The sequence below is a fragment of the Podarcis gaigeae genome (assembly GCF_964106915.1).
Source record: "Podarcis gaigeae genome assembly, chromosome: 10".
In the NCBI taxonomy this organism is placed as follows: domain Eukaryota; kingdom Metazoa; phylum Chordata; class Lepidosauria; order Squamata; family Lacertidae; genus Podarcis; species Podarcis gaigeae.
Window position 1 is genome coordinate 10,988,220 of NC_139686.1, and position 25,029 is coordinate 11,013,248.

The window sequence follows — 25,029 nt, forward strand, 5'->3', positions numbered from 1 at the left end:
TTAGAGCTGTAGTTAAAATAGCGGTGGACTTACGGATCTTTCCAAGAACCTGCAATCACAGAGCCAGCTGTGCTCTGAGCCAGGACAGTGCTATTATAGGAGGAAGAGGGGAAACAGAAGAATAATGCAACATAGTCTATGCTAGATAGCAAGTTGACTGACTGATTGATTTAGTAATTCTTTATTGTACTTGATAGTTGTAAACTGATTGTTATTTGGTGATATTTAATTTTACTGTTTAGTCCTAGATTCCAATGCATTGCTGAATATTGCTCTATTTGATATAAATTATTTATCTTAAAGTTATTGGGACTTTTTTTGTATTGGGTCGGATTGTTATTATTAACATTTGACAGTTTATTATGTTTTCATACGTTTTGCTTCTTCTTTCACCACATGCATGCTAAGGTTACATCCGCACAATATATTTAAAACAGTATGGTGCCAGTTTAAACAGTCATTACTTCCCCCAAAGGATTCTGGGAGCTGTAGTTTGTCAAGGGTGCTGAGAATTGTTAGGAGACCCATATTCCACTCACAGAGCTTATATCAGGTCAGAGTATTTCTCTATCTAGCTCCGTATTGTCTACTCTGATTGTCAGAAGTTCTCCAGGGTTTGAACCAGATAAGATCCATCTTAACTTGAAATGGCAGCGATCAAATTTAGGACCCTTTGCCTGCAAAATACGCACTCTAGCCATTTTTTAAATTCAAGCCTAAACTAATAGAATCAAATTTATTGATAAGTTCTAATTTTGTGCATATAGTTGCCTTGTACTCTGCCAACTCTGAATATCAGCATGAACAAAAACAAAGCAGAATACACATTGTTTTCTTTCAAAAGGATTAAAGAAAAAGTAATTAAGCCATTTAAATTGTTTTCCCCAAATGTAAATACTACGCTCATCTCAAATCACAAGGTTAATATTAAATAAGCCAGACATATGTATGTATATGTATGTCAGCTCTACAGTTAATCTCTAAATTGAATCAACCATTCTACCAGATAACATCAAGTCAAAGGAGGCTTTTCTATATAAATGAAGAACCAATCTGATCATTTTGCCAGGATGAATGTTTGCACTCTACATACCAAATGCTTGCCTTTCATTTTCACCTAATGAAAACAAACTGTTTTTGTCTGTCCTATCAGACTTGGCTTCTACTTATCAGACCAGGGCACTTTAGTTGGGTTTGCTGTTTTGTTTTCAAGAGGTTTGCAGGCTGGGCCAAGGCAGAGTTAAGCAGGAAGACAAATAGAAATCTAACACTTGAGGGAAGCCCCATGCCTTAGTGGCAGAATATTTGGTTTCTGTGCAGAAGACCCCAAGATCACAGAATCACAGATCTGTAGAGTTGGAAAGGCCCACAAGGATCATCTAATGTAGGGATATTTTGCCCAATGTGGTGCTCGAACCCACCACCTTGAGATTAAGAGCCTCATGCTCTACCGACTGAGCTATCTCAACTAGACTAGACAGGCCAAGTTCAATTCACCAGGTAGGGCTAGGAGAGAACCCTGTATGAAGTCATGGAGAACTGCTGCTTCCAGTCAGCATGTTGTTGTTCTTGTTTAATCATTTAGTCGTGTCCGACTCTTCGTGACCCCATGGACTAGAGCACGCCAGGCACTCCTGTCTTCCACTGCCTCCCGCAGTTTGGTCAAACTCATGCTGGTAGCTTCGAGAACACTGTCCAACCATCTTGTCCTCTGTCGTCCCCTTCTCCTTGTGCCCTCCATCTTTCCCAACATCAGGGTCTTTTCCAGGGAGTCTTCTCTTCTCATGAGGTGGCCAAAGTATTGGAGCCTCAGCTTCAGGATCTGTCCTTCCAGTGAGCACTCAGGGCTGATTTCCTTCAGAATGGAGAGGTTTGATCTTCTTGCAGTCCACGGGACTCTCAAGAGTCTCCTCCAGCACCATAATTCAAAAGCATCCATTCTTCGGCGATCAGCCTTCTTTATGGTCCAGCTCTCACTTCCATATATCACTACTGGGAAAACCATAGCTTTAACTTTCTAACTAACTCCAGTCAGCATAGACAACAGTTAAGGCAGATGGAACAACAGTTGTGACTTCCTCTGTTCTATGCTCCTGTGTCTGAAATCCTGGAGAGTTGATATTGGAAGCTGCCTTATACCAAGTCAGACCACTGGCCCATCCAGGAGATTATTGCATACACTGACTGGCAAGTGGCTCTCTCCAGGGTTCCACACACGTGACACTCATCGCCCTACCTGGAGATGGTGGGAAAGGAGCCTGGGAGCTATGGCTGTTCCCAACCTGGTACCAGTCGGGGAGCTATTAGATATGGACCAATGGTCTGACTCAGAGCTACACTTCCCAGGGTAGTTTAATAGTCAGTCTCTCTTCCCAGGAAACCCTGAGAATTGTAGCTCTGTGAGGGGAATAGTGGGGTCTCCAAACAACTCCTACCACCCCATACGCTCCAACAATTCTCCGATGAAAATAGGGATATCCTATTCATCATCATCAACAACAACATAATCATTATTATTCTTACCCAGCCCATCTGACTGGGTTGCCCCAGGCAGTCCGGGCAGCTTCCAATATATAAAAATTAGAATAAAACATCATACATTTAAAAATAAAAACCCTGTACAGGGCTGCCTTCAGATGTATTCTAAAGGTTGTATAGTTACTTATCTTATTGGCTTGGGGGGTGGCATAACTCCAGGTATAGGGCAGTATATAAATTCAATAAATAAAATGCCCTCCAACATTTCTCCGATGGAAATAGGGACGTCCTGCCACACCCTCCAATGTTTCTCTGATTAAAATAAAGATGTTCTAAGGAAAAGTGGGGCATTCAGGGACCAAATCAGAAACCAGGATGATTTCTGTAAACCTGGGACTGTCCTTGGAAAATAGGGACACTTGGAGGGTCTACAACTACAGTTCCCAAGATTATTTGGGGGAAACCATGACTCTATGATACTGCTTTAAATGTGCAGTGAAGATGGGGCCATTGAGGCATCTGGACTTGTGGTTAAGGTAGGCCTCAATGCTGGGAAACAGTCTGATCTTTTGTGTGTGTGTTGGAATCCACATTCCATCCTTTACGAGTGAATATTCTCGCAGTGGCTCCTCTGACCGTTGACCTGGAAGCCATTCAACCCCAGGCGAGGTTTACCCTCCACTTGCTCCATGCTCCACTCTTGATTACTAGTGACGCTGATGTGAAACACCAACTCGTTTAAAGATTCTGATTGAGTATGGAGGGCCTAGGTAAATGTAATGTATTGAATGTGCGTAAAACAATTATGAGTCTTATTAGCAAAATTAGCGTGAGCAAATTTACCAGAAAGAAACTGTTGCTGTTTAGCTCTCTAATTACATGTCACTATTCTTTGAGCCTGGAAGACTTAATGAAAGTAATTTCATTTACTCATTCTGCAGAGAGAGGCAGAGAGAGAGAGAGAGAGAGAGAGAGAGAGAGAGAGAGAGAGAGAGAGAGAGAAGTTTCTGGGAGTTGCTGAATAATCAGCCGTTATCCAGTTGTCTTATGTTACCGAGTCAACCGAGGCCAAATGGTCTGAAGACCTTTTGGAGAGAATTTAAACTGTGTTCCAGAAAGAACATTTATGCTACCTTGGTAGGCGTAAAACCCATTAATGCAAAGAGAAAGGAGTGTCGCAGCAAGGCTGTGGGTGCAATTCACCAGGAGAATCTATACCAGGAGCTTTTCCGGTTGCAGCCCCTCAACTTTGGAATCCTATATACTGATAGCAAGGTCATTCTCAGAGGACAAATCCTTACATGTAATGAAAAGGACACCATGGTGCAATGTATAAGAAGGCATGGCTGGCTGATGTCTGAACAGGAACACTCCACCCTGTGACAGGTCGTTGGAGGTTCCACATGCTCCTTCCTAATAAAGCGCCGGTGGGAGGACTGACTTCCAAACATTGATAAACACTGGCCTGTTGTTACTATCAATGCTACCACTATCTCCCACAACAGGCCCACGCACACACACATACATGCAGCACACAGACCAGTTTTGGGACTGCTTCTAGCGTTTAGGATGTTTGCTTATCCACACTTTTGTGCTTTAAAAAAAAGCAGTGAATGTCATTTGAAGCTTTGCTCCTTTTCTCAGCCATGACTTGCTGTTGAAGAATACTTTCTTCTTTTTAACATTTCCCCTAGGAGTGAAATTGCCTAGACCCCAAGCTGTTTCTTATCTGGTCTAGTCCATTTCATTGCTTGTTTTTTTTCTGGCTGCGTGCATGCAGAAGGCCCCATCTTCAGTCTGTGACTTCTCCGGAGAGGGCTGGAAATCTCTCCTTTCTGAATCCTGGAAAGTAACCAACAGTCAGTATAGATAAGGCTGAGCTCGATAATCCAATAAACTGACTCGCTATAAGGCAGTTTCCTGTGTTCGTGTTTGTTAAACTGCACCCAAACCCCTTGTTCCTGCTGAAACGGACCAACATGTTTCTACCTCCGGAAGGTCTCGACACACCAGGAGGTTTTCCCACTTATATTATTCTTGAGGCTTGGCTTGAGGAGCTTTTTAAAACAACTGGACTGGGATGCACAGATTCCCGCATTGCAGGGGTTGGACTTGATGGCCCAGTGGGGTCTCTTCCAACTCTACAATTCAGTGATGCATTTTGGAAAATATGAGTTTTTAATATCAGGAATTTTAGCACATTTGAGTTAGCAGTCCCTTGAAATAAAACTCTTAGCTCAGCGGGACATAAGCCTCTTTTGTAGTAGTGAATTCATTTGACTAAGAGATTATCTCATTGACTTTGTTATCTCTTTCTCACAAAGAGCACATCTTTTCTAAATGGGATTAGAAGCATCCTGCAGAACCTGCCCCAAAGTTGACCTAACTGTTTTCTACCTTTTCCTCAGAATATTCTGCCAGCGGAGATTTTTTAAATTCCATCTTGCACAGAGAACCAGAACCAAGGACCTTATGGGTCAAAGCACTGATTTTCTGTCTCCTATGATGTTTGGCTTGGAATCAGTTGCCAGCTAAAATTAGACAAACCAGTTGGGCGAAAAGCTTCTTGCAGACTGATCTTGCAGCTAGAGAGCATTGAATGTAAATAGTCTGTAGCAGCATGACGATTTCTGCTACCTGTAATAACATTGTTATGCTGCCTTCCTGGTATTCTCTGTATCCAGGTTTTAGCTACCAGTCTTTGCCCGGACTCTGGCCCAGGTGATTGATACCTTGTATTTTTCAGAAGCATGTATTAAGTGAGGCTCCACCACCAGGTTTAAAGTCATCATGACTACTATGAGGAATATGGAATGGCCAAGGCTGGGTTCAGAAGCATGTGACCTAGACACTTATCTAGGAAGGCATGCTTGCGTAAGGGTGTGTCATTTTAGGGGATGAAATTTAATTTCTGGACATTTCTTTAGTGAGCAGTCTTAAAAGTGTAGTTTTGGTTGTAAGCAGGGCTGGATTTAGGTTTGATGAGGCCCTAAGCTACTGAAGGTAATGGGGCCCTTTATATGTCCAGCTGTCCTTTGTCACCAACAAATTGTCAGTGTTTTTTGTGTTGAATATATGCTATATAGTAATCTATGGACCTAATAGGTATCTAAAGCCATTTTATTTTGTTCTTTTATTTTGGAAATGTACATTCAGTTTTTTTGCCTTTACTTTTTTTTTTGGGGGGGGGGGCAAGAGAGTGGAGCCCTAAGCTATGGCTTGTTTAGCTTAAACGTAAATCCAGCACTGGTTGTGAGGAGTTCAAATCTGCTATTATTTTTGTGGTTGGGCAACATTTAGCTTGGTAAATATACTTTAGATTGAAAAGCACACAAACTGCTCTGAAAAAAGCAAAGAATTCTAATTTTACCTTCTGAAAATGTCAGGTAATGCTGTCAGACTTTTAGTTTCTTTGGGATTACTAAGCTTGTAGGGTGTCTGAAGAGTGGGACCAATTTGTTGAACAAACGGCTGATACTCGCTTTTGATGCTTGTCATAGGAAACTCTAGCTGACTTCAGGCACTGAAAAGAATGTGTGCCAATTTTGAGCCCTGGCCCAGATGTGGAACCTGGGATCTCCACGGGAAAATCCCCAGTAGAGCTCTGCACTGCCAGCAACCCTGAAGAGCTGTTGGATCATGGGAACCAGCACAGGGATGTTGCGAGTGGAGCTGTCCTGTGCCCCTACCCAGTTTGAGCCTTCACATGTTCTTCTGAGCACCAAGGGTGTCTCATTTTCAAGGCTCATCCAGGGAACACATATTCTGACCCAGGACATTTGCCACATCTTCATGATCTGCAGATGTGCCACACAGAGTGTTGCATACAATATGAAAGGAAATTTAAGCCATCTCTTAGGCAAATAGCACACTGATCTTTAGAGCTTGAAGAGGAAGCCCATGCTTTGTTAAACAATGGCATTCAAACAGCTAGTGCAGAAAATCTTATCCTATCCAAAGACTTGTAATAGAATTATGAATCAAAAGACTAAACAATGCAGTATTTATTTGGGCTGCTAGCCAGGAAGAAGCTTTAAGGCTTATATTATTTAATCTTATGTGCATTAACACTATAATAACATCTGAAAGCAGCTAGTTTTACACACTTAGCATAACAGGCGTTGATGAAAAAAGGTTGGATTCGTAAAAGCAAGCACTGAGACCGCAGCCACCGAAGGTGAAAGGAGAAGAGGTGGCGAGAACACTTTAACCAAAAGTTATCTATGGAGAACTTCCACCTTACAATTTGGCAGGAGAGGGAATGACGGGTGACTCTAATCTGCCTCCAAGGTCAACTTCTTATTTTTCTTGCCTTCACTCCTATCAGTGGTTGTTTTCTAGCATCTTCCCCACTCCCAGAAGTACCCCCCCAATGTTGAAGAAGGACTATAGTCCAGTGGTAAGACCATCTGCTTTCTATATAGTAGGTTCCAGGGTCAGTTACCAGCATCTCCTGGTAGGGATGGGAAACTCTTTGTCTGAAACCATGGAGAGCCACTGCTGGTCAATGTAGGTGATACTGAACTAGTAGAACCTGGTCTGACAGTATAAGGCAGGGATTACTATTCTGCATGTCATTGTCGGAATCTCCGCTCGACCGAGCTGATAAAGCTCATCCTTCTCCGGCCAAGTCCTCCGGAATCACCTCCGACATGATTGACAAGCTGAGCCTCTGATAAGGCTCAGGCACATTCCCATTCAGCAGAGAATCAAAGCAGCACACGAAAGTGATGAGATTTATGGCTACATCGCTAAAGGGTTTTATTACTAACTATGCAGACAGCAAAGAAAAAGACATCCTCTCTCTGTGAGAGCATAGAGCAACTGCAAACAAACAAAGGAATGGGAAACCAGTAACATCACATCCATCTCCCATCTCCCATGAGACTTCCAACAGTATGGAATGTGTCTGGAATGTAAACAGAGTCTTGTGACTCCAAAGCACTGCACAGTGGCAAACAGAAACTAACAGTCATCACATGGCACTGTTCTGAAGGGACTTCGTTGGATGCCAAATTGTGGCCACCAGCTTCTAAGATAAGTGCTGCCACTCACAGATTTCCCTGGATTTTGCTCCTCCCCGCAAATTTCCCAGATGCATTTTGCCATTTGCAAACAGGTCAGTGATATTTGGAGGATCCACAGGCAAGCCCACCACCCAGAAGAGGTGATAGGTGATAGTCCAAAGATGGAAAGGAGAGGCAAGGCAATAGTCAGCACTTTGGAGGGAGACCAAAACGTGGGCTCAGGACCATGGACAGTGCTCCTGCAGCTGAGGTCAAACATCCAAGTTGTCTCAGCAAGATCTTAGAAAAACTGGTTAAGTTTTAGATAGACGCTAGATAGATAGATGATAGATAGATAGATAGATAGATAGATAGATAGATAGATAGTCAAGCGAGGTAGGCTGGTGGCCTCACCACCTGAGTGCTCCCCTCATGAAGATGTTCATGGACCAGCCAAAGTCTGGCAGCAGTTGTGTCTCCTTGGGGCTGACAGAAAAAGGCAGGCTCTAGTACCCAGAGATCTTGAGTAGACCAAGGCATGGCACTATCTCACCCTCAAAGCTACCATTGCTGGGGAACTCTTGCCTTTAAGAAATCTTGGCTTGAGGTCATAACAGGGGATGGTGTGGGTTCAATGTGCAGAAGAGTACCTGGAGGTAAGTCAGATGGCCAATAAGCTAGAGGTTCAGAGGGAAGGGTTGTATCCAACTATTTCATACCCTGCGTAGATTGCAATCCTGACCCCACTCAGGTTGGGGAAGGCTTGTATAGGAAATTCTTGGTTCAAAATTAAAAAATGTCATATACAGAGAAAGGTCACATGATCAAATGGACTGTGGTTGCCAGATGCTGTAGCACTGCTGAAACCAAGTAGGTGTGGAAGTGATCATTCTAGAAACCCCATGTAGACGTTTGATAGGTAAACATACTAAATTTTAAGGAATTCATTGTTCTTTTCCTTCCAAGAGGATGAAAGGGCGCTGGGTGTTTACGAGTTCTAGTGTTATGAGAGATGAAGAACTTATCTCTAGCCACTTACTCTATTCCATGCATGATTTTACAAATTTCTATCATGTCAAATTTCTATCATGTCACCACTTACTCACCTTTTCTCTAAACTAAAAAGTATTCTCTAAGGATGTAGCCCCACTGAGCTTGGCAAGTATTAACCACATAACACCACATAACACCGGTCTTGAAAGATCTACATTGGCTCCCAGTACGTTTCCAAGCACAATTCAAAGTGTTGGTGCTGCCCTTAAAGCCCTAAACAGCCTTGGTCCTGTATACCTGAAGGAGCATCTCCACCCCCATCATTCTGCCCAGACGCTGAGATCCAGCACCGAGGGCCTTCTGGCGGTTCCCTCATTGTGAGAAGTGAGGTTACAGGGAACCAGACAGAGGGCCTTCTTGGTAGTGGCACCCACCCTGTGGAACACCCTTCCTTTAGATGTGAAGGAAATAAGCAGCTATCCTATCTTCAAAAGACATCTGAAGGCAGCCCTGTTTAGGGAAGTTTTTAATATTTAATGCTGTACTGTTCTTAACATTAACATTTGATTGGGAGCCGCACTGAGTGGCTGGGGAAATATTATTATTATTATTATTATTATTATTATTATTATTATTATTACTACTACTACTACTACTACTTGCAGTCCCTAATACTAAAAACAAAACAAATAATCACACATTTTTATCCTTAAAAAAAAAAAAAAAAGAAAGTCAAGGCCATTAAGGTGAAATCCAAACCCCCTTTGCCCCAAGATGAAGGGTGTTGGATTGAGCCTCCAGGCTGGTGTAATGATTTGCCTGGCCCCTCCCCACCTTCTGCTCCAGTTCAAGTAGCATACACAGCAGGGCTACAGGTGTGATGGTGTTCTCACCTTTCTGTGGGGTAGTGGCCATGGTTTGGACTGTGCCCTTAATTATATAATAACAAAGAACCAACAGTAGAGGACAAGGAAATTCAAGAAGATGACCTCAAAGGTTTATGGAAAATAGTGCATTGGCCCAACATGTTTCAAGACATTACTTGAAATGCATTGGGCTAATAAATTATTCTCTGTGCACCACTACGGTTTCTTCTTCATTGGTTCTCGTGTTTGGTGCCCTCCCATCTTTCTTTCCCTGGCTTTCATCTTAAGGAAATGTATGCCATGCTATATAGTCGAACAACTGTTTAGAATATTTCTTTAGGGCAAAAACATTTGTATTTGCATCATGATGCATTATTTATTGTAAGCTGCTTTGAGACTCCGTAGGAAAATTGGGATTAAAAAAAAATATTCAGAACTGTAACAGTCATAATCCTCTTTGAAATTTTCTTAAAAGTATTAATTGACTTTGAGGATATTGCAATAGATCGTTGGGGAAGAGAGCTCTCTATCTGTGATTTGCATGTATGTAATGTCCAGTGTTCAAAATTCAGTGACTAAGTCTTTCTTTTTCCTTTTTGCCTTCCATTCATTGAATGGACCCAGGGTGGGTAGCGATTATCTGGTGAATTACACTGAAGTGGGAAAATGAAACCATAAAACAACCAGTAAGGAAGTAAGAAAACACCAGCATGGTGGCTCAAAATGGGCCCCAGAAGGAAGGTCATCTGTAACCAGGGGGCCACCACAAAGAATGCCCTCTCATGTGTTACCACCCCTCAAACCTCACAGGGCCTTCCCTGCTGATCTTAGTATCTAAGCAGGTTGATGTGGTTGAATGTTGATGTCAGGAATCCAGTCCCCGGCTTGATAACACAGCAAGCGTAGTTAAGTAAAAAGGATGCTTTATTGTCAAAACAAAGAGATAACTCTGAATGGCTCTAACACAGCCTCCACCATCAATCAAGATGACCCTTCTGAAGACTGCTTCCGGCGTGACCAGAAGCAACTGAACTTTTGCTTCTTACATCTTTTGTTTTGCTTCCTGTCTAACAGCTCTCCCCTTAACCTGCTCTTAGGAGGGATTGGCTCAGCTCCAATCTCTTCCCGTTCTGACAAAGTGCTTCTGTCTCTCTTCTTGCCAGTTTGCACTTTTCAAGAACATGGGCTGGGTTCCGGCGAGCGCTCAGCCATTCCCTTATCAATCGGCATTCCAAGGGGCGGAGGAGTTGGCACTAGCTGATGCTCATCCTGCCTGGCAGTTAACCCTCTCTGTTCCTGGCTGTTTTCTTCAGCTGGTTGCAAACCCTCTCTGGGAGCTGGCTCATTCAGGACAGTTGATAATCACAGACAAATTTTGTGATGGTCAGCAGTTACTGATGTCTCTGATTATTAGCAGTTATCACTGTCATTCATCTGTGTGTATCCATCCCATTTGGATGATCATCAGCACCCAGTTGTGACACAGGTGACCTGTGACTGTTGCTAGCAAGATGTTCTTGAAATTCCGGGAAGTCAATGTGACACTTAAAGTCCACCTTTAAGGGTGAAGGCAGATGTGATACTTAACATGATACCACAGATCTTCAGCCATGGTCCTTCTCTCTCCCAGCATCACAACCTATGAGGCAGATGCATGTTTTATCAGCTCAAATGCTAGATCAGTTGCTCCTCCTACTGCAGTGGGTCGGGGGGGTACCTGCTTCCTGCTGTAATAAAAATCAGATGTGCATTTACCCATTTGCCTTTGGGAGGGGGGAACTGCAACATTTTCAAAACTACTCTGGGTGTGTTTGAGTCAGCTGTTTCTTTATGTATAAATATAGTAGTTATGGCAGGTGGTGCCAACATAGTGCCTCTGGCTGCACATGGAGCTATAGAGACCTTCCTTGATGTCCACACAGTCTCCTCCCCACCCCTCCTCTGCTGAAAGTAGACTTGAAACAAGCGTTGAATTGTAGCCAACAGTAATAGGTTGCAGTGTCCATGGACCCAAAAAGATAAGCAATCCCTGTATTATGGTATAACAATGCAGTTAAGTTATTATGAAGGTATATTTAATTCTGATGTAATTGTATGGGGTGTGTACGTGTGTAAGTATACAGTTTTAGAAGTAAAAAGCCCTTCGGGGGCCACAATAGGGAAAGGTTTCTATGCAGCATCACAGTTGCTAGCCATTCGGTACTGTTCACTGTGGTTTGTTGCAAACTTTTCACTGCGGTTTGCTGCAAATTCTTTTTTTCTCCTCCAGAGCTCAGTCCGGGAAAGGAAAGGATATATTCATAGCAAGCTTGGTGAAGATGCTTCTATATTCATCCCACTGCTTAGCAAATGCTCAAGGTTTCAATACAGATATGATATACCCTACCCATAGTTCAGGATAGGTCTGTATTGGGACGGGAAAGCATATAATTAAAATATTCAGGTGCCTTATACTCTGGCATACAAGGCTGTCTATTGTGAACACTGCTTCTGGGTTTTTTTATTTATTTTTAAGTGTACACCTTTTGAAGTGTATAGTGAGCCTTTGGGAAAAAAAGCAGATCAGAAATATGGAGCAGGGGGAAGAGGAATCTATGAATGCATAAAACAGCAGCTTTAATCTCGAGTGTGATTGACATCAAACAAAAGTGAGGAAAACTCCCTTTGTTCTCGGCCATAAAGGCTGTGTGTGTTTGTTTGTTCAGTGTGAATGAGTGCCCCCATGAAGTCCAAGGGAAGATTTTTAATGAAGTTGGCAGTCACCAAGTTGTCTCCTCCATGGAATAATTCCAACGACAGAGTCATCGCGTACAATTTAACTGAGGATGACATGAGAAATTTCTGCTCGGGAGAGAATGTGGCGTAGCAAGGAGGGGCATTATTACTCTACAAAATTGTGCACTCTTAAGGCACACATAGCAAGGAAGGGAGTTCATGTTCCCAAAAAAGCTTTTATTTTGTGTTTGACCATGATGGGTTTAAATTTATGAGCTCTGGCAACTGATGTGGTTGCCAGTTATTAACCACATCTGTATCTAGCCCATCTTCCAAGAATCTCAGGGTGGAGCCTTCTTATGGTTTCAGTAAATGTGTGTTTCATGAGAGACAAATGAATGTGGGTAATAAATAGGGGTGGGGGTGAAATTCTATTCAGTTCACATTTAAAGACAAGCTTACCTTACCCTCCCTTTCCGAAACGTCCCGCAGACCAAACTACAGCCAGCTTTCAAAAATTTGCACCTCTTTGAATTTTGGAATGTCGCTCTCCAACCTAGTAATGTGTACAAAAATGCAAATATTGGGATAAAGTGTGCTTTAAAATGCGTATATAAGTGAAAATAGCATATTGAAATGCATTATATCAGGGAATTTGCTTTGCAATAGTGAATATATTAGGAAAATAAATTCCTTTAAAAATGTGCATATTCTGAGAAATTCGCACTAGAATACTGATGAAATTTCAAGAGGACTTTAAAAAATAATAATTCACAAACAGACATGGAAATGCAGGGAACTGAATATAAGATTGGGAGGGGAAATGAGAAATGGAGAGTACCAAAATTTTTCCTTCTGTAGTTATAGGCAATGTGTTGGTATAATGGAGGGCACAACCACACTTTTCTTATTTCTTTAGGGGTATCCAGGCTTCGGCAGAAAAAAGAACAGAGGTTTGGGGCACCTTAAAGAGTAGCAGATTTATTCTTTCCTTGCTGCTAGTTTTGATTTCAGTACGGGTGACATTTTTTGAATCATTTGCCTGTTAAGTTTGTCCTGTATATTCCTGCAGGTCTCCTCAACTTCATTTACATTCACCTTGTGCCGGCTATCTGTTATCCCATTGAATATATTTTGTGAACTAGAAAAACATGGATGGCATGGATAATGAGAAGTCAAAAATTGCAGTATCCTGCTCATACCTTTCGAAATCTCTTGACACCCAAGCAGCAGAAACATCCCTGTGTCGCTTGGCATTGATATGCAAAACTCCACTGAGGGTGCCTAATAGTGATGGTGATCTCACTGCCTGCTGGGTGACTTTAAATTCACAAAGCAGGTTGACTTCTACTCATTCCTCCCCTATGTGTTTGGTTCTGTTTGAATGTGAGTGGAACTGATAAGGCAAGGGTGGTTAAGCTGTGGCCCTCCAGATAGTGTTGGACTCTCAACTCCCATCAGAGAAGATAACCTAGCAGTGGGAGTTGTAGTCCAACAATATCTAGAGGGACACATGTTACCCAACCTTTGAAGGTGACCTGGAAACTACAACTAATCCAGAATGCAGTGGCTAGACTGGTGACTGGGAGTGGCCTCCAAGACCACATAACACTGGTCCTGAAAGACCTACATTGGCTCCCAGTATGTTTCCGAGCACAATTCAAAGTGTTGGTGCCAACCTTTAAAGCCCTAAATGGCCTCAGTCCAGTATACCTGAAGGAGCGTCTCCACTCCCATCACTCAGACCACACACTGAGGTCAGCGCTGAGGGCCTTCTGGCAGTTCCTCACTGTAAGAAGCAAAGCTACAGGGAACCAGGCAGAGGGCCTTCTTGGTAGTGGCGCCTGCCCTGTGGAACGCCCTCCCGTTGGATGTCAAGGAGATAAATTACTACCTGACTTTTAGAAGACATCTGAAGGCAGCCCTGTTTAGCCCAGATGATATTATTATTATTATTATTATTATTATTATTATTATTATTATTATTATTATTCGGCTTAGCACTAAAAACCTACTCATCCATGCAGCAGCTCTGCCAGTCACAACCCTACATCCTTTTTGTGTCTTCTTATACTAAAATGCTCCTCATTCAAAAAAAAAAGAGGGGGAAGAAATAACAACAACAACAACAACAACAACACAACAACAGCAACAACAATTTATACCCCTCCCATCTGGCTGGGTTTCCCCAGCCACTCTGGGTGGCTTCCAACAAAGTATTAAAATACAGTGGTCTGTTAAACATTAAAAGCTTCCCTAAACAGGGCTGCCTTCAGATGTCTTCTAAAAGTCTGGTAGTTCTTCTTCTCTTTGACATCTTATGGGTGGGCATTCCACAGGGTGGGCACCACTACCGAGAAGGCCCTGGTTCCCTTTAACTTGGCTTCTCACAGTGAGGGAACCACCAGAACAATGGGGGTGGAGATGCTCCTTCAGGTATACTGGGCCGAGGCCATTTAGTGCTTTAAAGCTCAGCACCAACACTTTGAATTGTGCTCAGAAACATACTGGTTCCACTGCCAGAAATGCCTCTGAAGTTTCCAGCATCACGCTGCCAAAATTTGGTAGTTTTTATCCTTGCAAAAGTGTTGGTGGATTCAGGCCAGACGGAAGAAAGGACTTCTTCACGTGGTGAATAATAACTAATCTGTGGAATTTCGTTCCCACAAGAGGTAGAGATGGCCACCAACATGGATGGCTTTAAATGAGGATGAGATAAATTCATGGAGGATATTACTATCAATGGCTGCGTTCTACCTCTGTTGTCAGAGGCAATATGCCTCTAAGTACCAGGTGCTGGGAACTGCCAGTTGGAAGAGAGGTGCTGCACTCAGTTCCTATATGCAGACTTCCCAGAGACATCTGCAGCAGCAGCAGCACCAAAAGGCATCTCTCTCACCCACCCCAGTTTGTAGGCTTTGAAAGTGGGATTTCTAGCTATTTTGGTCATATTTTCAAAGAGAACCACTGGTTTAGGGTCTGGACATCTCTTAAACTGAGGTTACAGCATGTGCAGGCAGGTGTTTGCTATGGGAGCTCAATATTCATAAACACCCTTTCAACGAAGAGGCCGAGGTAGAGGGACCCAGATACTTTAGCAGCTCACATTTTAAGCATCTTCTGAAAAGGGTTGAAATGTTCTTCCCAACAACCACATCCCCAACACCGAGTGCTGCTGCAAAAATGCATTTTAACTTGAAACATCAGCCACTCCAGAGGATCCCAAAAGGCTGAGCAATGCCTGCCGTTGTATTTGATACCAAACTGATAGCCAAACGGAGCCCCAGTGAGCCATTAGAGTCTGGCCTGGTGATTGACATTCCAACTTAATGGTGTATACTGTATATGATGCTGAAATAGCATCTTGAGTGTGTTTTTTTATTTTTTTGTATATTTGGCTTCCTGCCAGACTTGTCTTCCCCAAATACGTGTGGCTGAAATGATTCTTTGTTCTAGCTCTTTGGCTTCCATGATTTAGGATTTGAGCTCTGCTATAGCTCTGCTTCTTTATCAAGTGAGAGAGAGAGGCACAATGAGGGCCTTGCATATTATTCTGGCTGTTGTCGGGGAGTTACAGAGCACAGTCTTTCAGATGACTTAGTTTAGCCCTTAAACAATGCGTCTAGTTGTGATGATCATTATGTCAGGGACGAAAATGGCATCGGATGAGGGGTGGATGCTAGCCAAGTTTGGAACCATGGATGCGGTGCAACGTAGCCTCAACCTTCGTGCAGCACAGAATGGCATAGGGGTGTGTGCCTTGGCCCCTTTGAGTGGCACACAATAAGAAGCCTCTGGATTGGCCAGACTTGATATGGATATTCAGAGCCCGGCTTCTTAGTCCTTATCTGCTGTTAGACACAACATCAGATTCAAACCAGGGAGGCAAGAGAGCACTAAGCAACTGTGTGACCGAAAGCCAACGGCCCTGGAAGGAGGAAGTGAGGTCCCCCCCCCCCAAGTGTTTTCTAGTCCTCTGTGTCTTCGTGTTCCCTTTGCTCCTGTTAGAACTAGATGGAGAAGATCCCACGTTCCAGGAAGGACTAAGGCATCTTGTCTTCTCCCTGCCTAGTTCCGTTTGCAAAATTTTTCCCCAAGAACAGCTCGGCACGTTTTCCTGGTGTGGCCTCAACCCCTGTCATAGTGGGGTGAAGGGGGGTGGAGGTGCTTTTAACATGGTGGATACATTGGCATTCAATGAAATATACCAGGAAGTGAAGGGATCGATGAATGATGGCCGCCTGCGGCTGAACCATCAAGGTGTGATTTTCAAGAACAGTAAACATCAGAGATGTGGGGAGGTACACAGAAGAATACTTATTTTGCTGAGACCACTTAGGTTGCAGTTGGTGGGGGAAAACATGGCCACCACAAACCATGGGAACTGGAGTGGGACCTGATCCTAAAGTTGCCTCCTATTCAAGGGCCTGAATTGTCTTATCCTTCCCAGCAAAGCAAGATCAGCCCAGGTTTGATTTCAGCTGATTTCAGCTGCTTCTAGGGATGGTGGAAGAAATTATAATCAGTTAACATTTAAAGTGTAACTTAACCTAATTCACACTTTAAAAACAACAACACCATGAACCGAAACACAGCCACCTTCCAAAATCCAGACTTCTCTGAATTTTGCAATGTAGTTCTCCAGCTGCATAAAAAAGAAAAGGTAAAGGGACCCCTGACCATTAGGTCCAGTCATGACCAACTCTGGGGTTGCGGCACTCATCTCACTTTATTGGCCAAGGGAGCCGGCGTACAGCTTCCGGGTCATGTGGCCAGCATGACTAAGCCGCTTCTGGCAAACCAGAGTAGCGCACAGAAACACCGTTTACCTTCCCATTTACCTTCCCTATTTATCTACTTGCACTTTGATGTGCTTTTGAGCAGCTAGGTTGGCAGGAGCTGGGACTGAGCAACGGGAGCTCACCCCGCCGTGGGGATTTGAACCGCTGACTTTCTGATCAGCAAGTCCTAGGCTCTGTGGTTTAACCACAGAGGAAATATGGGGAAATTGCTTTGCAAAAACGTGCACTTTAGAGACAACTGCGTGCAAAATTTATATATTCGAGAAATTCTGAAGAATTGTCATAAGGACTTCTTTTAAAAAAAATAAATCACAAATTTGTAAAAATGTGGAGAGATGAATTTTTTTGTGGGGAACCCCAAAATTAACATATTTGCCCACCCCTATCTGCGTTAAGGTAAAAAGTGATTAGAAGACTGGATGATAGATTTGTAGTTTTGAACAAACAGGGTGACAATATTGGGAGGGGAAATTTTACTCACAACAATGTACCGTATTGGCCCGAATATAAGTCACACCCGAATATAAGCTGCACCTTTAAAATTCAAGGGGGGGGGGAGAGACAATACCCAAATATAAGCCGCTTCCTTAAAATTCCACAGGCACTCACACCCGTTCTGTTTTGCCATATGTCTATTTCAGCAGCGATATTGTAAAAGCCCATTTTTGTAAGGTCACAAATTTAAGCCGCACTTTAACTTTTCAGAGTCGGAATTTGGAAAAAAAAAAGGCGGCTTATATTCGGGCCAATATGGTACAAGGTTTTTTAACAGGCAACTGGGAATCTAAAGAAACCAGTGGTGCAGGTGGATTACTCTTATCTTCATCATCAACATCATCATCATTTACAGTGGTACCTCGGGTTACATACACTTTAGGTTATAGACTCTGCTAACCCAGAAATAGTACCTCGGGTTAAGAACTTTGCTTCAGGATGAGAACAGAAATTGTGCAGCAGCGGTGCAGCGGCAGCTGGAGGCCCCATTAGCTAAAGTGGTGCTTCAGGTTAAGAACAGTTTCAGGTTAAGAACGGACCTCCGGAACGAATTAAGTACTTAACCCGAAGTACCACTGTACTAAATCTGGACAACAGAGAAAACTGTGGGACTCTGACTGCTGTCCTCTTACCCTTTGTCCTCCCTATCTTGATATCAGGTGCTGGGTGGGTTTTTACAAACGTGCCCTAAAACTAATAACGATTTATATCCAACTTATTGAGCAAACAGCAGAAGTATCTTTTTAACACCGTTAGCGAAAATAACCAATTTCGGGTTTGCATGCAAAGCTGCTCAGGCCAATTAGCGTGAAATTTAATTTGCATTAATCACCATGAGGTCAGCAAGAAATTAACTTGAGGTGTGTGTGGATTTCACAGAGATGCTGTAAATGCACTGGGGCCAGATCTGTTTGTTGAGGGACTCTCATGTGTTCTGTCCCCATTAAGAACTTCCAGCCCGCTGGATCGAGCCAACCGGAAGCCTGTAAGAACCTAGGAAGGTGGAACAGACCCCAAAGTACTCCTGAGGTTTGCAGCAGCTGATATTCAGGGACATATTTCCCCCAGCAGTCGGGGGAGACCATAGCCATTGTGGCCAGCAGCCATTGAGAGCCACATGCTCCATAAATTTGTCTAATCCTCCAAGCTAGCGGCCACCAATTGTCAGGGACTGGGCAGAGGAGGAATGGTGGAGACCACCTCACCAGCCTGACCTTTCCCTTCCAGAGAAGAAGAAGATAGCTCAGAGTAGCAACAGGGTTTTGAGGGAGGTCACAGCTCAGAGGAAGATGAGGGGAGAAGTTGGGAAATAATGGGAGAGAAGGAGCAGGCAGAGCTAGAGCAGTTGGCTGGCATGTTATCACTATAAAGTATTCGAGACCCACCATCTCCCAGAACCCAGCAAGCTTTGAAAGTAGGAGAGCAAAGGGACCTCAGTGCCACCCATAGAAGGGATGGTGAATGAGAAAGTGGGAGAGAAGGGGAGGGGAGATTTACTCAGAGCAGCGCCATTATTCCAAGAGGCTTCATTTCTAAGCCTCTCTCTGTAAATATTGAATAAATATTGAATAAAATGCAGTTGGTGAAAACTTTCCCTTGCCTTGTCCATTCCTGGCAACCTGCCATGGGGTTTGGTTCCTCTGCTGCCTGACACCAATGATCCTTGTGGGAAATCCACAATTTCTAATTATGGGAGACTTTTCTCTATCCTCTTAATTCATGCCATGTGTGATTTTTTACACATCTCCTATGTCACCTTTTCTTTTTTTTTGCTGTAAACTATAAATTCCAAAATGCGGTAACCTTTCTTCCCCCGATCATTTTTTTTTTTTTTGCTCCTTTTGGAACTTTTTCGAATTCTGCAATATCCTTTTCGAGGTGAGGTGACCAGAAATGTACTCCAAATGTAGTTACACTGTAGATTTGCATAACGACATTATGAGATCAGCAGTTTTATTTTCAATTCCTTTCCTAGCATGGAATTTGAGCTATTTTGTGGTCACAGTGGAGGGATATCTTCATCGAGCTATTCCGCTACAGCCCCAAGGTCTCATTCCTGGTCACTCACCACCACTTCAGACCCCTGGAGCATTAATGTGAAAATCATAATTTATTGGCCCCTACTGCTGTGGGTTAAACCACAGAGCCTAGGACTTGCCGATCAGAAGGTTGGCAGTTCAAATCCCTGCGACGGGGTGAGCGCCTGTTGCTCAGTCCCTGCTCCTGCCAACCTAGCAGTTCGAAAGCACATCAAAGTGCAAGTAGATAAATAGGTACCACTCTGGCGGGAAGGTAAATGGCATTTCCATGCGTTGCTCTGGTTTACCAGAAGCGGCTTAGTCATGCTGGCCAGCTCCCTCAGCCAGTAAAGCGAGATGAGCGCCGCAACCCCAGAGTTGGCCACGACTGGACCTAATGGTCAGGGGTCCCTTTACCTTTATGAGCATCACTTTATTCTTGTTTGTGTTTAATTGCATTTGCCATTTTACTGCCCAGTCACTCAGTTTGGAGATGCCCTTTTGGAACTCTTCTTAATCCATTTTTAAAAATGACCCTCAGCAGTTTAGTATGATCATCAAACTTGGCTACGTCCCTGTTCACCCCTAACTCTAGATCATTTATGAACACCTTAAAAAGCATAGGTCTCAATACCAATCCTTGGGGGACTCCAGTGTCTACACTTCTTCATTCAGAGAACTGTCCATTCCACCCCCTCTCTGCTTCTTGCCGCAATTCCTGATCCACAAGATGATCTCTCCTTCTATTCCAAGACTGCCAAATGAGTCTTTGGCGAGATACTTTGTTGAAAGCTTTTTGAAAGTCCGAATTCACCATTTTATCTGGCTTACCAATACCCTCTGGAGCACAAATTGTCATGAATTCACACTGAAAAGGACGCCTGGAGGGGCCCCCCAGACTAGTAAACCTCTGCCACGTTCCCCAAGTAAGAACAAAGCTGACGGAGGATTTTCCACTGTTGGGTTCATTGAACTCTCCCAACAGAAGTTCCATTGATTTTCCTAGTGAAACCCAAAGGGTCTTTAGTGAAGCAATTTTTTTCCTCTTTTCTGAAAGAGAACCATTGTGCCGAATGCTGGCAATGCTGATGGGCTTTTGCCCTGTTTTTGAACTGTGGAAGCTGTACCATCGCCAGGGCTTGGCAATGCTTTTCTTTAGATGTTCTAACAGGTTCTTCAGTGGGAAGAGTTGAGACCTGATCCCTGAGATTGTATGGAGATGGACATGGCCCAACCAGATGGCCATTTCCCCCTGGCTCCACAAAGCCTCGTCAAATATATTAATCAGGATCTGTCCATGGTAAGCAAAATGTAGATCAGCATTTGCAAGCTGGATGGAATAGAGGCATTTCTGTATTGCGCACTGTTTGTGGCATGTGTGCACTATGCAGAGGTATGGATTTGAATGCGCATGATCCATGCAAATCCAGCATAAAAAGTGTGCTGCTGAATCAAAAACAAAGTTCTGCCTCCTCTATTTGTTATTTAGTTAGTTCATAAAATTTATACACTACTTGATTGTTAAAAACCTCAAAGTAGGTCGCAAAAGTGCACTTGCTTTTGCTGTGCACAACTGGGTGCAGACCTTGCCTTCCAAAGCCCGCTCACCTCTTGACCCTATTCAAGAAGTTTCCATGAAGGCCTGCCCCCTCAAAAAATTTTATTGTCGGGGCAAAGGGCCTTGGGCCCCATATCACTGTGCCTGTGATACACAGCAGGCGAGGGTAGCGCATAGGGGAGGAAAAGTTGGGAAATACAGTGGAACCTCGGATTAAGTACTTAATTCGTTCCAGAGGTCCATACTTAACCTGAAACTGTTCTTAACCTGAAGCACCACTTTAGCTAATGGGGCCTCCTGCTGCTGCCGCGCCGCCAGAGCACAATTTCTGTTCTCACCCTGAAGCAAAGTTCTTAACCTGAAGCACTATTTATGGGTTAGCGGAGTCTGAAGCATATGTAACCTGAGGCATCACTGTACTGTGCGACTAGGAGTTCTTGCACTGGCCTCCATTAGTGTGCTTGGGTTTGTTTAATCTGGCCTGTGACTGTTGGGTTGTTGAGGGCAAGCCATGGAAATTAACATGTTAGCAAAGAGAAGTGAAAAATTGCCTAAGGTGGGCGAGGAGAGCATTTTCCAGGAAAAGCAAAATGATAGCTAGGGCTGGCTCATCTCTGCTAGGAGGGAGTCCTTGCTGCAATCTTTATTGTCAGTTAAAAGAGAGAGAGTGAGTAAGTAAGTATTTACCCAAATCGCAGTACTGTGGTACCTCAGGTTAAGTACTTAATTCATTCCGGAGGTCTGTTCTTAACCTGAAACTGTTCTTAACCTGAAGCACCACTTTAGCTAATAGAGCCTCCCGCTGCCGCTGTGCCGCCGCCACACAATTTCCGTTCTCATCCTGAAGCAAAGTTCTTAACCTGAGGTACTATTTCTGGGTTAGCAGAGTCTGTAACCTGAAGCGTCTGTAACCCGAGGTACCACTGTATAGAGTCACGTTGTATTGAACTGATACAGAGGAGTACAGAGGGAGTGGCTCACTAGGGGTTAAAAGACAAAAAAATGGCAAGCTTTTTTAAAAAACAAAAAACCACTAAGCCCCTAAATGAAAACTTTCTTCTGGTTCCCTGCCCCTCCCTCCCTTGTTCTGGGGCTCATAGATTCGATAAAACCACTCAGCTTGGAATGTGTTGGGAATGAGGGGGAAGAGGACCTCATGCTGTGAGTCTCTAAAAGAACTTTCAGATTCCAGCCCCTCTGAGTGTGCAAAAGTTCTGTCTGTCTGGCATCGTTAAGATGCTTGTGAAACAACTGATGGTTTTTTGGGAGTATGCAAATGAGACTTTTGTATGTTCTCCCTTCCGCCGAAAGAGGAGAGATGTCCCTTTAAACACACACAAACACACACAAAAACCTGATCTCCTGTGTCTGTGTTTCCTCCCTCTCCCCCCCCCCATCCTTTCTCTCATTTTGGGGAAGGGTTCTACATTTCTTTCTCCCTTTTTCATGGTAATTAGAACAAGAAGCTAACACCAGCCAAGGAAGAGCGAGCGCAAACAAGACCCCTATAGGCAGCCGAGTGCATTAATGTAAAATATGCCCAGAGAACATAACTTGTCAGAGAGGATTATTTCTGTTCAGTGAATCTACAGGGGCCCCCTTTGCTCCGCCACTCAGCGTCTGGCGAGAGACAGAGAGAGAGAGAGAGAGAGAGAGAGAGAGAGAGTAGCCATTAGTGGGTAGCTACTGTGGCATTGATGTTTGAGCGCACTTCTGAACCGGCTTTTGTTGCAAATATCGGTGCAGAAAGCATGCGCTGTCCGAAATCCGCTGTTACTATGAGAAGTGAGGAGCTTCTTTTAAGGTAGGTTGATGCCTCCTTTGTACAGGCGGGGGCTGTTTGAGGCGGGGGCTTTTTCCCAGTCGCCAGGGCCCATTGTGGCTAGGTATCAAGTACTCTTCTCCCACTCCAATTATTTGGGGGGGGGGAAGGGGGAGGATATATTCATATACACCCTGCTTTTCTGCAAGTGGTGTTTCTGTATCATGAACCTCCAGTTACATACGGCTTGAAATGCAAAAGCCAACAGGAAGCAATTTCATTTTTTCATTTTTTAAAAAAAAGCAATTTCCCCACCCCCACCCGTCCCAGACCCAACAGTTTCTTTATGATGCCTCTTCTATTGCATCCTTCATTAATAGGGATTTTGGGGGGTGGGAAAGGCACGAGGGAAGAGCAATAGGGAGACTCCATATTAGAGCCGATTCCCTAAATGCCACTTAAATTGGTGCTTGGGTTATATAAATAACCTCTTCTAATCACTCCCTTCCTACAGCTCACACTGACCGCTTGGCGCTTTTCTTGGGAGAGGGAGACAAATAGATAAATACATATATATTTATAATTGGAAGAAACTCATATTGCATAGATGAATGGATTCTTAGCGTTCTTGGGTGTCATGAAGAGCCAGCCGTTAGCAGAAGCTTTTCAGAGCAAGGAAGGGGGGCGGGGACGGGGAGAGAGAGAGCGCCAGAATTTCTGCTCAGACTGGCACCCTGCTTCTGGGGCGGGGGGGGGGCGGGGTGTAGTCTTTTGTCTATTTTCCCTAGCAGACATCCGAGCGTGTGAATACATCTTTTTGGCTGACAATGGGACGATAGAACAATAGAGCTGTCAAGCTAGCTTAATGTATGTCTGGGGTTGTAGTTGTGTGTGTTTTGTTATATATATAAAAATGCTATCTCTTTTTAAAAAAACACACACCAAAAAACAGCAACAACCCCGTCCCATTTAATTTCCACTAATCTTATTTGTATAGACTGTGAAATGAAGTACACTCCCATTGTCTATCTCTTTAAGGAGAGTGAGTGTGAGAGAGAGAGAGAGAGAGAGAGAGAGAGAGAGAGAGAGAGAGAGAGAAAGATGCACTATTTCCCTCCAACCCCTTGCATATTATGACTTTGTCTACCAGAACAAAGTTGCAAAGCTATAAAGCTGCTTCTTTAATTTCAGGAAGGAAACTTACAGATCCTGAATGCTTAATAGGGAAAGGTTTTGGCTGGACAAGCGGCTTCTTGTTAGCCTTCCTCAAACTCTTATCTTATTTTGGATCATTTCCACTTGCTCCACAGTTTCACAGAGATGCTACTTAAATTTTAGTCTTGGGAATAACAATAAAAAAAATCCAGCTGTTCTAACATATGTCAGAATTTCTGAAGACATAACAAATAGCAAACACTCCACTTCCTCTAGTGCCTGTTTTGGAGAGAGAGAGAAACCCACTCAGGGTTGCAAGGTTGTAAAAGATGATTTCTAAAAATTATAACGTTCTCATATCTGCAAAATGGGACTGGGTGGCAGTGTTATTAACCATGAAATCCACGTGTGAATAACGCTATTTTGAAATAATAAAAAGTTAGCTCATTTCATGGCAGTTGGAGGAATGGTTTTGCTTTGCATTTTTAACCTTCACGGTAAGGAGTTTCTTCCAAAGGTTTGTTTATGTTCACAGTAGCGTGATACTGACTTTGAATTGGGTTGAATTGTCTGTTTCGATCAGTACATTCGTGGGAGGTGAATGGGAATAATTTGTGGCAGCTCTCAAGCAAATCTTCCAAATCCAACACACAAACATTGTAGGGTTAATGGGAGTCAGTTGTTTATATTTTATTTACTGCGTCAGGAAGTGCATTCAGGATTTCAGCTCAAGATTATGATCACTGCGAGTGAGAATTGGCGCTGTTCGTTTCAGGAATAATGTAAAGATGGGTGTTACAGTTTTGTGTCACCTATGTGAGGTAGCCACTGGAAACCTGCTTGCTGTCTAAATGCATCTGGCAACGTGGGTGTGACATAAAAACAGGAGATACTTGTTTATGTTCTGAAGCAATTGATGGATGCCACTGAGGTGTGGTGTTCTACCCAAACTTTATTGTAATAAAAGAGGAAGGGTCGTGTTTAAATATGGAGATACCATAATTGGCAATCAATGGCTCCAATCGAGTTAAAAGTTAATGGGCCAAGTTAATCATAGCTATCTTAAGCTTCGTTGATTGATTTGGATATAACTCTGACACAGCTAACTTCAGCTTGCTTGGGAGCAGTGGCGTAGCATGGGTTGTCAGCACCCGGGGCAAGGCAAGTAATTTGCGCCCCCT

General features: G+C 43.5%; 1 protein-coding gene across 31 annotated transcripts in view; it reads left to right on the forward strand.

Moving 5' to 3' along the window:
* CELF2 (CUGBP Elav-like family member 2) overlaps positions 1-25,029 on the forward strand; it is a 524,207-nt gene that overhangs the window by 132,736 nt on the left and 366,442 nt on the right. For 3 of the 31 annotated variants that reach the window (XM_083700431.1, XM_083700432.1, XM_083700430.1), the window contains exon 1: positions 22,491-22,735. The exons of 19 other annotated variants lie outside the window; for them this stretch is intronic. In XM_083700431.1, the coding sequence (XP_083556557.1) occupies positions 22,629-22,735 (107 nt within the window). In that variant the 5' untranslated portion in view covers positions 22,491-22,628. Of the gene's footprint in view, positions 1-22,488; positions 22,736-25,029 lie in introns of those variants that run through there. 9 more of the 31 variants (XM_083700406.1, XM_083700417.1, XM_083700390.1 and 6 more) reach the window with 5 other exon arrangements.